Source organism: Sebastes fasciatus, chromosome 1 (genome assembly GCF_043250625.1).
Source record: "Sebastes fasciatus isolate fSebFas1 chromosome 1, fSebFas1.pri, whole genome shotgun sequence".
NCBI classification, from domain to species: Eukaryota; Metazoa; Chordata; class Actinopteri; order Perciformes; family Sebastidae; genus Sebastes; species Sebastes fasciatus.
Window position 1 is genome coordinate 16,126,921 of NC_133795.1, and position 17,847 is coordinate 16,144,767.

The 17,847-nt window shown below is 39.9% G+C and overlaps 1 protein-coding gene and 1 long non-coding RNA gene across 11 annotated transcripts in view; both read right to left on the bottom strand.

The window, feature by feature from the left end:
* The window catches only part of LOC141766548 (uncharacterized), a 33,409-nt gene extending 23,071 nt beyond the window's left edge, over positions 1-10,338 (bottom strand). Inside the window, exons 1-3 of one of the 3 annotated variants that reach the window (XR_012593651.1) lie at positions 10,260-10,338; positions 3,677-3,781; positions 3,363-3,531 (exon numbers count right to left, since the gene is read on the bottom strand). This is a non-coding gene — a long non-coding RNA (uncharacterized LOC141766548). The other 2 variants (XR_012593650.1, XR_012593649.1) reach the window with 2 other exon arrangements.
* Positions 10,339-11,773: 1,435 nt separating this feature from the next.
* Positions 11,774-17,847, bottom strand: part of scn8ab (sodium channel, voltage gated, type VIII, alpha subunit b) — a 70,551-nt gene continuing 64,477 nt past the window's right edge. For all 8 annotated transcript variants that reach the window (XM_074633479.1, XM_074633460.1, XM_074633435.1 and 5 more), the window contains one exon: positions 11,774-17,316. In XM_074633479.1, the coding sequence (XP_074489580.1) occupies positions 16,151-17,316 (1,166 nt within the window). In that variant the 3' untranslated portion in view covers positions 11,774-16,150. The remainder of the gene's footprint in view (positions 17,317-17,847) is intronic.

A 17,847-nucleotide genomic window follows, 5' to 3' on the forward strand; every position in this document is an offset into this window, starting at 1 on the left:
ACTTGCTCCATTCAACAACCAGTGATAATCCTGAGGTACAGTTTTTGATGGCTAATTTCAAATTTTGGTAATGCTTTATTTTACTGGTCCATATATTCATGACGATTAACTAAGGCTGTCAAAGTTAATGCGATAATAACGCAAATTAGTTTTAACACCACTAATTACTTTAACGCATTAACGTAACTTGCGATTTTTAGGTTGTAGCGGGCTCTCATACTGGCATCATATAAAACTATAAAGCCTAAGGAATCAATCGGTACCAACCATGTCATACTAGCTTGTCTGGAAGGAGAAAATGAATGTACGCTAAATTTTGGCGAGGACAATCTGGCATGGCCATTTTCAAAGGGGTCCCTCGACCTTGAGCTCGATCTTGCTGGCCATTCGCAAGATACATTGGTCCACCCTGCCATGATAGAAGGGACTCATTGGGGCCTTTGATCTTATTCCACAGACTCACATGCAATAAAGTGTAAGTAGCACCTGTGTCCACAAGCGCTTTCCCATGATGCTGACGTACCGTGATGGGCACAACCAACTGTTTTAGACTAGTGGGCGGGTGAGATGGAGATCCCACCACATTAGTAGACTTTTGCTTCTGGCGGTTCTTGGCTGCAGGCTGACTAGCAACAGTAGCCATTGGAACCTTTTTTACTGAACTCTGAAGTCTGTTTTGACTCTGACTTTTGCTGTCCATTGTATTTTGAGCTACCTTGGAAGGCATGAAACTGAGGGCAGAACCCTGGTGCATGCTCACCATGGTAACGCCAACACAAAACAATTTCAGGTCTCTTTATAACCTTCTTTTCAGTTGTGCCATTAGCTTTGTGAGATTCGTTCAGAGTTCTCCTGTACCTTTTCTGGTTTTCATAATCTACTTCTATTTGACTCCCAATGCGGATCATCTCATCTATGGAGGTAACCCGACCACGGAGCTGACATGCCAGAAAGGGATTCATAGCCTTCAATATTCTTTTTAAAATCTCATCATCTGTGGCCGAAGAGTGCCAACGTTTGATAAGTGCTTGAAAGGAGAAAACAAAGTCTCGAAGTGACTCATTTCTTCCTTGCACCCTTGTTCGAATCTGTTCTTCCAGAACATCAACATAGTCCTCGGGGAAGAAAAGATGACAGGAAAGCTCTCTGAAATTCCTCCCATGAATGGATTTTCTCCCCAACAGTCTCCCACCAATCACGTGCAGAACCATGCAATACACTTCTCATGGTCGCTAGGGTCTCACCATGGGTAAGTGGTTTCAGAGAGAGGAAGTCACTGCATCTTTGCAAATACACCAAAGGATCTTTCTCATCCTGAGGCCCGCCATAGCAAGGGAAAAACATCTTAATTGGAAGTTTGCCATCAGTCACTCTACGAACATCATCCTGGAAAATTTCACCCTTAGGAGCAGCAGCTCCTGAGCAATCTGAAGGAACTCCCACAGGAGCGAAGGTAGGCAACAAAGCCACATTTTCAACAATTGGAGAAACAGGATATGTGTGTGCTTGAGACGAAACTGCAACAGGTCAGTTTAAGGTACATTTTGAGCAGATAAAAAAATGTGTGATCAATTTGCGATTCATCGCGATGAAATATGGACAATCATGTGATTAATCATGATTAAATATTTTAATCGGTTGACAGTCCTACAATTAACTAATAATTTCCTATAAATTTCCAGGAAAAAAAACACTTAATTTAGCACTAATTGTATTCAGATGGTACAATTAATTCCAATTAATGAACCTAGAGTAATTTAGTCAGTAGACAGCGGATCAGCTGAACATGCAAAAGTGTATAATTTGTCTACAAGCAAACATACTTGATTTAAATGGAGCAGTTCTTTCAAAGAAATTCCTCAGGAAAGCAACAACTGCTTTTAAACTCAACTAGGTAAACTAATTTAACTACCAGTCTAAGTTTCCCTATAATTGGTACCGTGTTAAATAATATTTTCCAGTAAACCTTCTATAAAGTATTAAGAAATAATTGACCAGTAAAATCAAGTGTTACCCAATCTTTATTTCTCTTGTGAGTAATTTTGTTAAATCAATATTTTTAATCTAGGGCTGAACGATTTTGAAAAAATATCTAATTGTGATTATTTTGACTGATATTGCAATTGCGATTTGATTTGCGATATTAGAGGGAATGATAATTTTTACATCATTATTTCATTTTCATTAAAAAACATATCTAAATGATGTGTATGGTGTGATTTTTGCAGGGTGTAGGGTGAATATGATGTGTAGCCCAAGGACATCTCTGCAGCACCACAATATTTCATTTAAAATGATATTTTGACAACATTTCACCTTTAACAATTAATGCGCCTCATGCGATTTGTAAATTGCAGTAGGCCATATTGCGATTTAGATAAAATTTTGATTAATTGTGTAGGGCTATTTTTAGCCCAAGATACAAAACTGGTGAGGAACCACGGGGCCATTTGTATTATGTAAAGACCCCATAAGAAGCTCAAGAGAGCGTAGAATAAAGAGACAGGAAGAGTGGAGAAGATCCTGACCCTCTTCCCCTGGACACCACCCCCTATCCACAGCTTTATTGTCTGGAGGGCGGAGGGCATGCGCTGGCGTGTGACAGATGTCTGAAACTTTTGTCCTTTCATTCACAGTGAATCTAACCCAGCTGCAACGTCAAAGTATTTCACAGCAAAAACCCTCTTTGTCCAAAACTGATTAACATAAAACTTATCTTTTACTATAATGATCATTAGCATCAACCGCCTGAAGTCCATGCATCTTAAGCAAACCTCAAACCACACTGGCTGCAGGCATTAAACCAGCCATTCTCATTAAAACCTTTGGCTAAGCCTCTACTCTCATCTATTAACCTCAGCTCAGCAGCCTCGCAGACCCAGGCTCACAACCAGCTCAGCAAACCATCATAACTGTGTTGAATGGCAAAGTTGGACTTTACATGTAATTTATGTGACCTGTGAAACGCATACAGTATATGGTCCCTTTGCCAACACGCAGTGTATCTGCCTGTCAAACAATCATATCAATATCCTCTCCAACTCACACAAACAATAGAAGGTGCACAAGTGCCAGATAACAAGTATAACAGTGACACCTACAGGATCGTATTAAGTAGTACCTCAGTATATTAAATATATGTCAATAACAGTTGTCATTGATAGACAACTAACAGAAACAGTGTTGCAAAGTCATTCACAAAATATAGTGATAGAAATAAATATGAACACATTTATATAAGCATTATATTTAAGGACCTACTGGTGGAGTATGAATACATTTTACAAAAGGTCGACACAGATGCTGGTTAAAACACATTATATAATATATATATATAAGTAAATAAACGAAACTCGACTTACAGCTTTCAGGCTCAGTCTGTGTCTTTGCTTTTTGATTTCAAGATGCTGTCTTTCGCTCCTCTACTCCGCTTTCTTCTTGTCATTTCCAGGCTGGGTTTAGGTCCACTTTTAAAAAAGTGATGTCGCTCCCAAAAAGGCTGTTGCTCTCTAAAGGTCGGCACAGTTTGACCTGTAGGTGTTTGTACAAAAAAGTATAAGTTTAAAAAAGAACACAATTGATATCTACTTAATATACTGTGGACTATACACTACACATGGCCATGTTCATTCATTCATTGAGTCCACACTGTTAGCCTGATGTTTCAGGATCTTACCCAGTGGTGATACGGTACTGCTGCTGGCTGGTCTGCAGAACTCCTCCTTCAGGCTGAGTGGAAACGTCAGTGTGTCCTGCACTGGGGTGGTTGGGACTGCAAAGTCTGTAAAACGCAGCAGTATTTGTTTCCATCTGTTCTTGAGTCAAATATGGACTAACTTACTGTGAGGTTCAAACTTTGAGGGCGAGAGGCAGTGGTGGAAGAAGTACTCAGATCCTTTAATTAAGTCAAATATAAAATAAAATAGGTTGTAAAAATTCTCCATTACTAGTAAAAGTTTTCCACTCAAAATTTAACTTGAAGCAGCAGTAGGTAGAAATGAAGCAAATATGATCAAAAAAAGTTATTTTTAAAAAAAACGGTCACTATATCCTGACAGTAGTGCATGAGACAGGTAAACTGCAAACAAATCATGTGCCTCTGTGTCCTCTGGTGCTCCAAAAGGCATCTGCAAGATTTCACCAACCGGAGTAAACTAACCAGTCAGAGTTGACCTGAGGGTCTGCTGTCCAGCTGCTGCCTATGAGAGCCGGCTGTCAATCACTCGCGAACTCCGACCAAACGATCAAACTAGGCAGCGCTGATCAAATATGAATCAATATTCTGTTACTGTAATGCCTATTTCTCGTCTCAAATGTTTTCAGAAACATCTTGTAGTGTACTGTTTAGCTGTAAAATTAGAAAGTTTGTGACCCGGCAGCCATGTTGAGAGTTCTTGGGGAATACCAAGAACCACCCACATGACCGGAGCACAGCCAATAGGAACACTCTCTCTCTGAAATTACCTGTGATTGGTCAAAGTCTGCCGCCAAGGGCTAGATTTTTTTAACACCTGAAAGCCTGAAAACCATGGCAACAGAGCCATGAGGAGGTGCAGAAGTCTAGTTTTCTCTCAGAATACTTAAATTACAATATGCTGAAAGGTTATTATGGATTTTTTGCCCAATGATGCCAAAAAAAACCATTGACTACTGAAGCTTTAACAAATGTTAAAGCAGGAAGTATAAAGGGGCCCATTTAGAAGGTCTATATTGTCAAGTTTGAAAAGGTCTATATATGCTAATGTAGTGGATATTAATGAACCTTGTGGAAATACTCAGGTACAAATATACAACACAAAGAAGTAGAGTACAAGCACTTGAGTGCATCTAACGTTATGTTCCACCTGTGGTGAAAGCAATCAACAATCATACAGCAATACATTTGTTGGCAATGCTTTTTAGGAGCTAGATCTTCATTCTCCTTAATTCCTCACTAGCAGAGGTCAATTTTCGATAAGATTTAGGGGAACCAAATAATGGAGTAGCTATTCACATCTATCAATAAACTGTTCATCTGTCCAATGTTTCAAAAGTCACTTAAAGGGTCATTTAATTGCTGTTTTGTAATTGCTTTTCCACCTGTTGTCCATGTATCTGTTTTTATGTTTAGGATTAGAATTAAGGAGAATGAAGAAAGCATTGCCAACAAATGTATTGATGTATGATTGTTTCACCACAGGTGGAACATAAATAAAGTTAGATGTACTCAAGTGCTTGTACATTACTTGTTTGTGTTGTTTATTTGTACCTGAGTATTTCCACAAGGTTCATTAATATCCACTACATTAGCATCTATAGACCTTTTCAAACTTGACAATATAGACCTTTTAAATGGATAGACATTCTTTATACTTCCTGTTCTAACATTTGTAAAAGCTTCAGTAGTCAACAATCTTTGGCATCATTGGGCAAAAATCACAAAATAACCTTTCAGCATATTGTAAGAGAAAACTAGACGTAGACTCACTGTTTAGAGGGGAGCTAGAGATGCTAGCTGAAGCTAACACCAGAGGCGAGGTGAACTGGAAGTACCTGTGGCGATAACCACGTTTTTGGTCAAGAATTAGCTTTGTAAACTTTAGATGTAATATCTTGACTAGCTATATAACGTTGTTACCAGTTGACGCGGTCATTTCAAACCACTCGAGGCCGGTGTTGCTCGGTTACATCCCCATGGTTACATCCCCATGGTTACATCCTCGTGGTTACATCACCATGGTTACATCGGGTACTTGAGGACCGAGAGACGGCGGCGGCGGTTGCCCGCGAGTGTGCCTGAGCAGCCGACCAGCAGGTGAGCTGTGAGGGTAAAGTAACGACATTCTACTTATGTCCATTTAAATATAGCTATTTGTTTAATTAAATCACAATTCATTAGTTAAATCTAACAGTTATTTTCATCGAAACCCAAACAGGAAGCGATCAGCTGACTATTGAGAGCAGCTGACTGTGGGGGTTTTAAGCCCCCATATTTGTCTTACAGGCTTTACTAGTAAAGAAGGTTTCACATATATGTGCTTATTTTTTTTACATCTAGGTTATTTCAAATGTTGAATAAACTAATTAAAAAGATAATGTAAATACATTTAAAAATATATAGATAATTTATTGTATGTATAATGTGTAGGGCTGTCAATCGTTTAATATATTTAATCGCGATTAATCGCATGATTGTCCATGATTAATCGCAAATTAATCACATTTTTTATCTGTTCAAAATGTACCTTAAAGGTCCCATATTATAAAATTGAGATTTTCATGTTTTTGTTTTCCTGCTTGAGCCTGCCGGGGCTGAAGCAGGAAGAGTAACGTTGTTGTCTCCCGACTGCGCCCGCAGGGAGACACCGGCACCCGGTCGGAGACGATAAGGTTTCTCTCTGCGGAGCCCCGTCACTTCACAAGACACAGGAAACCTCTGTTGGTCTGGAGGAGCTGCAGCATTTATTTCTGCACAAACGTCCACTGTACATCTACTAGATATTCTCAGAGCTAAACTAACTCTCCTGCAGTGTGTAGTGAGCACGCATGCACATCTAGAGGTAGAGCGAGCTGTGCGAGAACGCGCGCTGTGTGAGTGAAGGCAAGCAGGCAGCGGAGGAGAGACGCCGGCCACACGCAAGCGTAAATACAGGTCAATTCAGGCTGACAGTATGAGGGAAATAAAGTTTTTTTTTAACATTACAGCATGTAAACATGTTCTAGTACAAACATAAAATACAAGTATGAACCTGAGAATGAGCATAATACGGAACCTTTAAAGGGAGATTTGTCAAGTATTTAATACTCTTATTAACATGGGAGTTAGGGCTGTGTATTGGCACAAATCTGGCAATACAATTCGTATCATGATAAAGGGGTTACGATTCAATATATTGCGACATATTGCAATTTTTTTATCTAATTTTAGGAAATCTGTCATAGTATAAAGAACACACCACCATATGCATAAAATCTGAGTAAAAAAGTAAATTTTTTTATGCAATCAGAACAGTGGGATCTGCATTTGCATGAATCACAGTCCCTGTAACATCCAACATCATAGCACTACTTTTAGAGGACATACACACTGAGAGGGCGCATATCTTTGCAAATGAAATAAAGTATTGACTGAGTTAATCTTTGCATGTAAACTATTAATTAAAAATCAATACAGTTTTTTTGAGAATTGATACAGTATCACAAAACATAATATCGCAATATTCTATTTTTTTCGATATTTTCTTACACCCCTAATGGGAGTGGGTGAATATGTTTGCTTTATGCAAATGTATGTATATATTTATTATTGGAAATCAATTAACAACAAAAAACAATGACAAATATTGTCCAGAAGCCCTCACAGGTACTGCATTTAGCATAACAAACTGCATGTGATTATCATATAGTCGGCATGTCTGTAACGGGGAGACTCGTGGGTACCCATAGAACCCATTTTCATTCATATATCTTGAGGTCAGAGGTCAAGGGACCCCTTTGAAAATGGTCATGCCAGTTTTTCCTCGCCAAAATTTAACTTAAGTTTGGAGCATTATTTAGCCTCCTTCACTACAAGCTAGTATGATATGGTTTATACTCAGACAGCACTCATAATGCGTTGTAGAAGGCTAACCTGCTTTGAACCTCTGTTATTATCATTTTAAAGATAAAACAATTCAGTAAATTTGAAGTAAAGCTAAATCAGCCTTAGTGGGTTTCTTAAATAAGGCTTTATTTGTCCAGGATTGACCAATCTTTTGCCTGTGTCCATACTGAGGCTTTAAAATTTTATATAATAATAATAATACTTTTTTTTTACTGTGATAGAAACCATTTGCTGACAAGCTGCTGACAAGCTGCTGGCATTTGACATACTATGTATTGGGACATACTAAATCTTTTTCTGGCATACTAAATAGTAGGGTAGAATGGGTATTGGAACGCACAGCATATCATCACCACCACCACCACATTAGTGAATAACTCATATGTCTACAAATATGAACTATCCCTTTAACCCGTGGAGGTGAGTCAGTTGTCTTGTTATTTCCTTGAAGTCCCACTAGAGGGTGTTAGATAGCTGTAAGAAGTCATTTGAGGCACTAATGTCTACTGGAGGGGCTACAGCAATAAACACAGCGGATAAAAGGCTGTGATCTCTGCAGACACTTTCAGGGGCAGGGATGAATAACACAGATCCCACAACCCAACAGGAGCAGAGGGCTATGCTCTATGATGGATGGGGCAGTGGCGGCATAGAGGGCCAAACCAGGGAATAAATCAGCATAAATCTATCACATCTTTTATTCCATTTTGGCACAATGGAATTAATTAAAATTCCTCTCTCAGCTAGAAACTATGTGAAAACCGTTGAACTCAAGACAATAATGCCAGACCTTTTCCTATTGAAACTGATGTATATATGATATATGCACCCTCTGCCTTTCCACTCATCTGCATGGTGGAGCAGACCTGACACAGAAAACTGAACAACAACCACTACCTCACCCAGATACTTGAACAATACTGCAGATTACATGCTATTGATTCCTGAAAGACACACAATCTCCCTCTCTCTGTATCCCTCACACACACTTCCTCCCCTCCGTCTCCCTCCCTCTTTCACACAAACTTGCTCAGACAGCCCGACAGATCGCACCAACGTCCTACTTAATCCAGCATGTCCCACCTCTGCAACCAAGTCCTGCTGTTCAGATGGATGCAAAGACAGAAACCTAAAATGAGGAGAAAAAAAACAAGACCCAGCATGGTTGTATAGTGCAGCATACATGTGACATTTTGAGAGGAGAGCCACACATTTAGGAATATAGAGTATGGAAATCAACAATTCCTACACATAAATAATATAAAATAAACAGTTCAATGTTTCATAATCATCTAAAATGGATCTTTTTAGAGCACTAGTAATGAACAGTTGCATTTATCAATATTTTAGACCATGTTCTCCAATAACCCAGCGATAGGTGCAGCATCAAATTGTGCAAAATAATGTGATGCGCACCAAACGCATGCAGCACTGCAGTTAGGAGGTGAAGTCCGAAATCCATAGCAACAGACTAGCTTTCTACTGTGTGTGCCTCTTTTCATTGTTCTCATTTACTTTTCATCTTCCTACTGTAGCTCGCTCTCCCTCCGCTTTGCTTGCTGTGGGTGAGGTGCTATACAGTGCACTGTACAGTCTGAGCCTATTGGGAACATGCTGCTGACTCAGCCCAGGCCACTGCATTCATCTATCTGCACTGCAGTGCTGTCTCTGCTCACTCCGCCCCTCCCTTTCCTGCTCCTTCCCTTATTCAGTGCACCACCTTACACACACACACACACATACACAGAGTGGGGAAGGAAGAAAAGAAACACACATGCACGCACACACACACGCCTGCTTTTATAGTCATTTCAGTGTTGTTGCACCATGACACACCCAACCACATCGGCTCAAACGATAATCTTATTCAGGTATTGTTAAAACATGAACAGAGACAATGTGATTTAGGCATTTCTGCAGTATATTGTGTTGTTGTTTCCAAACCTAATCGGTTTTCTCTTGCCGTCTGTCCTTCCCTGTCCTGTGTAGCTCTAACATTTTTCTCTGCCATGTTTGCAACGTATACAAGCGTGATTATTAGCAAAAAAACACACAAAATCATCTTCTTAAGAGCGTACCATATCGCATCAAAATCTTAAACATTTAAAGGTCCCATATTGTAGATTGTAAGAGAGATTTTCATGTCTTTTTTGTTAAGAAGCAGGCTTAAGTGCTATATAAATATTGTAAAAGTATTGAAACACTCAATCTACGGAGAAACACACAGAGCCTGTGTTCAGAAAATGTGCCTTTGAAACAAGCTGTCAGGATTTCTGTAATTTTGTGATGTCACAAATCTACAATATATAATATATATGGTGCCTTCAAATGAAACTCGTGAGCTCGTGTTTACAACATGGGAAGTCTTGTACACAATATGCTTGGCGTTCAAGAGGTTAAGTCATTAATGAGAACATCGCTGCTAAGCAAAAGCAACATTAACGTTACTGTCGGCATCTAGAAGCCACAGAGGCTAACAATTTAGCAAGCTAGCAAGTGGGTAACATAATGCAGGAAATGCAAAGAAATAATGAGGCCGTTGAGAATACAATGAATTACAATAGATCAACTTATAATGCACCGAAAAATGAACTCCCATGGTCTCCGCCATTTCTGACAACGTCAACAAACACGTCACAAGTCATAAACTCTGAGCTTTCAGAAACTTTCCACTTACGATGTCATAAATACGACATGAGGGGGGCGATCATATGACCTCTTCTCTTCTCGTTAACACGGTAAACTCGACCCCATTTGAAGGCACCATGAGACTGAGACCATTTCACAGTTTTAAACGTAAACATTCTAAATGTGTCCCAGTTTATTTCCTGTTGCAGTGTATGTAAATGACACCAGCTGACAGGAAGTAAACATGTGGTGCCTTCAAATGGGGTCGTGGTTACCGTTTTCACGAGAAGAGTCCATATGAACGCCGCCCTCATGTCGTGAAGCTCGACGTGCTTGACGTGTTTGTTGACGTTGTCAGAAATGGCGGAGGCCATGAAAGTTCATTTTTCGGTGCATAATAAGTTCATATATTGTAATTTTAGTCTTATATTGTTTTTCTGTGTAATTTTATAATAGGTCTGAGGAAAATGTTGATATTTCCAACGGCCTCATCTTTTTCCTCTGTCATTATGTCTTTACATTTACTGCATTATGTTACCCGCTTGCTAGCTTGCTAAATTGTTAGCCGCTGTGGCTTCTAGCCGCCGACAGTAACGTTAATATTGCCGTTGCTTAGCAGCGGTGTTCTCACGACTTAACCACTTGAACGCCAATCATATCGTGCACACGACTTCCCATGTTCCCATGTCCCAAGCTCACAAGTTTCATTTGAAGGCACCAATAGACCCAAGCTGTTGCCTAGCAGTTCTGTTGAAATATGCTAAGACATACTATGCACTACATACTCAATAGGTGTATCTATCGTTCAACATACTTTTGTGTAAATAAACAGTAGTATGTGTCTCTTCGGACGCACTGAGCAGTAAGTTACATCTTCACATCCTGAGAGCCTCCTGCCAGTTGGATACGTGTAACCATGGTAACCCGTAACAACCTCATGTGACAAAAACGACGGTTTGTGAGTATCAAAGTCTGAATTCATTTAAAATATATCTTACACCTAGCAAAGTGAAATCTTATACTTACAGTTAAACTGAAGTGTTATTGATGTTACAGAGCTGTCAGTCAACGTCCGTTATGAGCGTTTTCGGCACTACCGCATTGCATTGTGGGATATTTTTGCAGCAGTATTGTGCATACTGTAATATTTCACCGGAAATAGTATGCAATTCATATACTATTGGTTTCATACTAAGGTTTCGGACATACTAAAATATCTCACATACTGTTTTTGCGTACTAAATAGCATGTTAGTGTGGAATTTGGGACGCAACCAGAGCGTTTCAGACAGAGGGTAAATACAGGTACATTCAGGCAGACAGTATGAGGAAAATAAAGTTTTTTTTTTAACATTACAGCATGTAAACATGTTTTAGTGGAAACATAAAATACAAGAATGATCCTGAAAATGAGCATGATATGGGACCTTTAAATTTTCACAGTTATCACAGTAAATGAGGTGGTCAACCAGCAACAAAAGCATCCATTGCCAGACATGGTTTAACATATACTGCATGATAAAGTCATTAATATTATATCCAAAAAAGACACCAGCCAGAGGTGTAACTGGAAGGCTGCTTTATTGTTTGGAAATAGATTCGTGCTCAAATGAAGATATTCTTTCACTGATTCTCATTTAATCGTCCCATGTGGTTGTGCAACACACGTCCTCTCTCTGACTGTATTAGTGGCAAGAGATAATGACAGTCAAAAGATTTTTTTTTTTCAGTTAGCCTATTTTCAGGAAAGAAAAAGAAATTTATCTCAGTCATGCTACAAAAGAATGGCCTCATATACCGATTGGTAAACCAACATTTGGAAATGAACAGAAGTGTAAAACAGAAGGCAAGCTGTTCCCTTTACCGGCCCGAGAGCCGGTAAACAGAACACACAGAGAGAGCACTTGTACTACATGACTCTACAAGATGTTAGTCCAGACAGTCTAATCTAGGTGGTGAGTTTTTCAGTTTACAAGTTAATTTTGAACTCAATACATCGTTTCTATCGTGCTCCATTTTGATTCACTCCCATGGGTTTTGAGATCCTCGTTGCTGATTTTTATTGACAGACTAAATAGGAAGCTAAAAAGGCACGTGCCGTTAAGAGATATTGCACCATAAACAAACACACAGACAGTTAAGACAGCTAACCCTTAAATCATTAGATATATCATATTGAAAGTGACAGCAAAAATTAAAGATCAACTCCAAACTGCAGCAGTGTGTTAAGGGGAAACATGGAGGAGGGTTAGAGCTGAAACAAGCAAAAAATTGTCACACAAAGTGAGCTCATACTGGGGCGCACTGGTTAACCAGCGGTTGCCTGTAAAAGGCTGTGAGTGTATGCGTGTAAGTGTGTGTTTGTGTGTCTGTCTGCATCTGAATTATCGTTGTGTGTACAATATAGGAAACTAGGGGCAAGACATCTTCACACATGTACAAAAGGGTATGCTGGTAGTGCAATCCTCTCACCAAGGCAGGCTCCACAATTCTCAGCAAGCAGCCAGTACAACACCATGCATTGTACGCTGGTACCCAGTATGCAGGAGACCTGGGCAGGCCAGAGTTTTGGTTATTCTCTGAACATACCACACAAAGAAAGAAGCATGATCAGTTACACTCTGTGGTTCTGGTATCACCTCAATGCAAGGAGTGGACAGGAGAGTATATATACTATATATATATATATGGTAGAATATATATATATAATATATATGTAATATAGCTCTGTATATGTATGTATTGATTTATACACTTTTAAATACAATTTCTGCTTTTTAATATATTCTTTTTAGCTTTCTCCCCTCTTTTTTGTGAAAAGTGACTCAAAAAAATCTACTCCATCTAACAAATGTGTCACAGCCTAACAAGCGTGACAAGGGGTGTCAGCTGGAAGCCATTCTATTTACGGTTATTAATATTTAGTGTTAGATTAATAGCTGTAGTTTTTTAAGTAATCCTGTATTTACAAAAAACTACACATGCCGTTAAAATAAAATAATATATTACATTATTTATAGTTTCTTTAAAAAGTCCATTCTTCACTTTTCGCAGTTTGTGCCGTATAGAACATAGCCTGAACTGTATTTATTTTATTATTTTTTTTCACGAATGGATGTATGTGTCTATTTTTTTTTTAAGGTTTCTTTCTGTAATACGCATATGCATATCCATGGTGATCTCGGAGAAAATGGACGTCGGTTGCTTTTATGCTTATCATTCAGAGTTTTATTTGGTTCAAGGTAACACCCACACTGATTTTGGAGATCTCATGCAGCAACTGGACCATAGAACTTGAGAACGGATGAGGGAGTTATTCATAAACAGGAAGTGACATCACTGCACAACAGGAAGTGCAAAAGCTGTGGTGTGGTGCTTAGGCTCACAGTACCATTAGAATGCATCCAGTGCTCTGTTGGTTATTTGGTATTTGTTATGCAATAGAGCAACATGACGGAAAAAATGGCAAATGAGAGGCTCAGAGCACTTGTTGTTGTTAAATACTGAAATCTGGGGCCTATCCTCTGAGCACTGCTTCGGAAAGAATCAAATGTGCTGCTCAAACCAACATATCCCAATCACTCTCATGACATCTCCTCACAGTGTTTCCTATATCTGTGACTGCTATCGGGGGTGGCAAGGGGGGACTTAATTATTTTGTTTACCGAAATTAATTGAGATCAGACTACAGTCCATAATGACTTAACCACAAATGTAATCTGCTATCAATATAAACGCCGCCATTACAAGCGAGCGAAATGTTGCTGTTTCACTGAGATGCTTCTAGCCCTATAATTCTAAGCGTCGTAAGCAGGAAGCGCCAAACTGGCCCCTGACCGGGCGGCTGCCGAGTTAAGGCGTGCCAGCCGTGATCATTGTCCATCCAACATGGCATTAAACACAAAAGAGTAAAACATGATTTCATAAATACTCCCATCACATTCACTTGCATTTTGTTGCAGAGCTCATAATAGTACATCTATAATATCTCCTGAGAAAAAGGGATGGATTTTTCAAGCATTGCATACATTTCTAGGGTCTCTCTGTCTAATAATGACAGCGAAAAAACTGAATGGGCAGGGCATACTTCACCCAATCCCACTCCATGGACAAAGGGCAACAAGGGATAACAAGGCAGATCTCTTTGGCTTCTCCACACAATGTTCTCATCCCCCATTCATCATTTTCTTGTTTCTCATTAAAGTAGGATACTACTAACTAACAAATATGTTCCAGACCGTTTCCCTCAACATCATCTTAGATGTGGCTTATAAAAGTGTGTAAAATAAGACTCATTGCCCACCGAAACATGAACATTACATCAGGGAATAAAAAGAAACACACACATGTAAATAAGCTACGTGACATCTGACTGAACAATAATCAAAACTTGTCTCAGCTCTTCCAGAAAGGTCTAACCACCCATAGAGAAACATCAGAAATAGAAAGGAGTTTGCCATACCTGTGAAATCCCCACAAACCACTTAGAACCGACAGTAGGACTCCCAAAATGCCTGCTCACACAAAACTAAAGGCAGATGGTATGGAACATTACATAGGTGCATACAAATTATAAATAGAAGCATTTTAGTTTCAAAGTGTTGCACCCTTGAAATCATTTTTAGTCCAAATTAACAAACATTTCAGTCCCATGAAACACACAGACATCCGTTTCCACATCTTACACCCTCGAAATCTCCAGAGCAGCAAAGAAATAGTTTGGATTTCACCCACTGACCAACTATGGTGGTGTTATCCACCAACCCATCCCATTCTTCTGTCTATAGAGGCAACAATTTAAACATCGGAAATGTGTTGAGTAATGAGATAAATCCCTTTTAGATTATCAACCCCAATATCACTTATCTTTGTTAAACAAATTACTCTGAACTTTCAAAATTTTGACAATGTCTCAATCTTACAGTCGAGCCACTGTTGTGGTCTGAGTATTAGTGTCTTGTGGACTATGATAATTCATGCAAGATTTCTGATCAAAACATGCCATCATGCAAGTCATTTCTATGCATTGAACAAGCACAATTATTTATGTATTTGTTTGGAAATCTTTCGGAGTAAATGTAAGCCCTTGGCCCGAGTTGACCCCATAATAAACAGACCCTTAACCAATTTGTGTGAAAGCCCATGTATAAAAAAAAAAGCGTTTGGATGTGGGTATAACAAAGATAAAATGAGTAGAAGAGTTAAGTGACATGGGCAAAATGTTGAATATTGTTCTTTTTTTTTGTCTGTTTGCATTTTTGCTGCTCAAATGAACAATTTCTAGCTTTAATAAAACGGAAAAAGTACTTCCAACGCTTTCTGTCATTTGTGTCTTTCACTCACCAGTCATCCTTCTGTTTGCTCTTATAGAATGAGCGTGTCATTTTGCTCCTCTATACATTTCAGTACTAAATGACACAGAAGCACTCGTTGGCTGCTTTAAGAGGACAATCCTTCAGCATCAAGCAGCATCCGCGTTTTTCCTTCACAACACTGTCTTCCATAGGAATCCATTGCTCGCGTCCAGGCGCTGAACTCCTTTAGTGTTTTTCATTCCACCTCTTGGTGTAGAGTTACTTGTCTTATCTGTAGACCAGTGGTAAAGTGAGCAATCTGCCTTTCAGCAGACACAGACATTTCCTTGTCTGTTTTTCATTCCCTTTTGTTAAGATCAGTAGTCTAGATACAACAATGTCACACAGTATGCTGATTATGTTTGGTTTGACTGAAGTTCAAGAGTCTTCAGGCTGTAACAGACCAAGCTGCTTCCCTCTGCATCAATATAAGAATGAAGTCTGTAAACAAAATTATTGAGTATTATTTTTTCTGACTTGCAAATGAAATAATCTGTACATCTGTGTGGGTGAGTTTCCTCTCGCTTTGCTTGAAGTTACATTATTATAATTTTTATTGTTATTACTGTGATTATTATTCCAACGCTCTAACATTTAGATTCCCTGATGTCTTTTTGGTTTCTTCCTTTCTCTTTCCTCCCTCCCTTGCCCTCATTGTTGTCATCCTGTTTCTCCTTGTCAGGTTTGGTTACACTGTCATAAGAGGGCAGGGAGGCAGTTGAGGGAGTGCCCTCCTTCTTTTCTGGGTCCTGATTGTTCCCGCCATTCTCCACTTTGTTATTGGCCGGTTTGCGCTTAAAGACAAAACCCCGCCTGCCCAGGTAGGAACGGTAGGCCCTTTGAATGATTCTGGATGACACATCCTCCTGCTTGCGCCTCAGGGTGGTGGTGATTGGCTCGTAAGAGACCTTGGAGGGGTTGGCTGCCACAAAACGCTCCTCCATTTGTTGCCTCAACATGTCCAACTCGCCGCTGTCGCCCAGCACACGCTTGGTGAAGGCAAACAGGATGTCCAGGCAGTGGATGCGGTCGCCACTCACCATAGGCATGTCCATGGCGATCAGTTCAATGGTGTTGGGCTTGGGGACTCGGAGCGGGTGTTCAAGTGCATCAGCAAAGTCGGAAAGCTTGGAATAAGTAATGAACTGGGACGCATCGGGGTCAAACTTCTCCCAAATCTCATAAAAGGTCTCAAAGTCGTCCTCACTGAGCGGGTCGGCGCTCTCCTCTGTGGCCACACTGAAGTTCTCCAGGATGATGGCGATGTACATGTTGACCACAATGAGGAAAGAAATGATGATGTACATAACAAAGAAGAAGATGCCCACAGAGGGGTTGCCACAGTCTCCTGTGGAGGGGGTGCCAGCGTTCTCCAGTAAGGGGTCGCAGTCCGGAGGGTAGTTGAGAATGGGCAGCAGCAGGCCGTCCCAGCCAGCTGACGTGGTGATCATAAACAGGATGATCATGCTGTTGCCGAAGGTCTCAAAGTTGTACATGTCGTCAATTCCAGCCCCGTGTTTCACATAGCCAAAGTTGGACATGCCGAAGATGGAGAAAATGAACATAACCAGGAAAAGTAGCAGGCCAATGTTGAACAAGGCAGGAAGGGACATCATTAGGGCAAACAGTAGAGTTCTGATTCCTTTGGCCCCCTTGATGAGACGCAGGATTCTGCCAATACGAGCCAATCGAATCACCCTGAAGAGTGTTGGCGACACAAAGTACTTCTCAATAATGTCGGCCAGAAACATTCCTGAAGTTGAAAGGGAGCAAAAGGGGACACAACATACATTAGGTTTAAATATCGGGGATTTTATTACTGAAACAGTCACTGTTTTACTTAAAGCTTCAGAAGGCAACATTTTTTGGCATCATTGGGCAAAAATTCCATTATAACCTTTCAGCATATTGTAATTTAAGTGTTCTGAGAGAAAACTAGACTTCTGCACCTCCTCATGGCTCTGTTTTCAGGCTTTAAAAACTTTGGCTAATCAGTTTAGCCTAGTTTGACCGTTTGGTCGGAGTTCACGAGTGATTGACAGCCGGCTCTCATAGTCGGCAGCTGGACAGCAGACCCTGAGATCAGCTCTGACTGGTTGATTTCCTCCGGTCTGTGAAATCTTGCAGATGCCATTAGGAGCACCAGAGGACACAGAGGCACATGATTTTTTTCAGATTACCTGTCTCATGCACTACTGTCAGGATACAGTATAGCGACCGTTTTATAAAAATAACTTTTTTAAATCAGATTTGCTCCGATCTCGCCTACTTCAGCTTTAATACA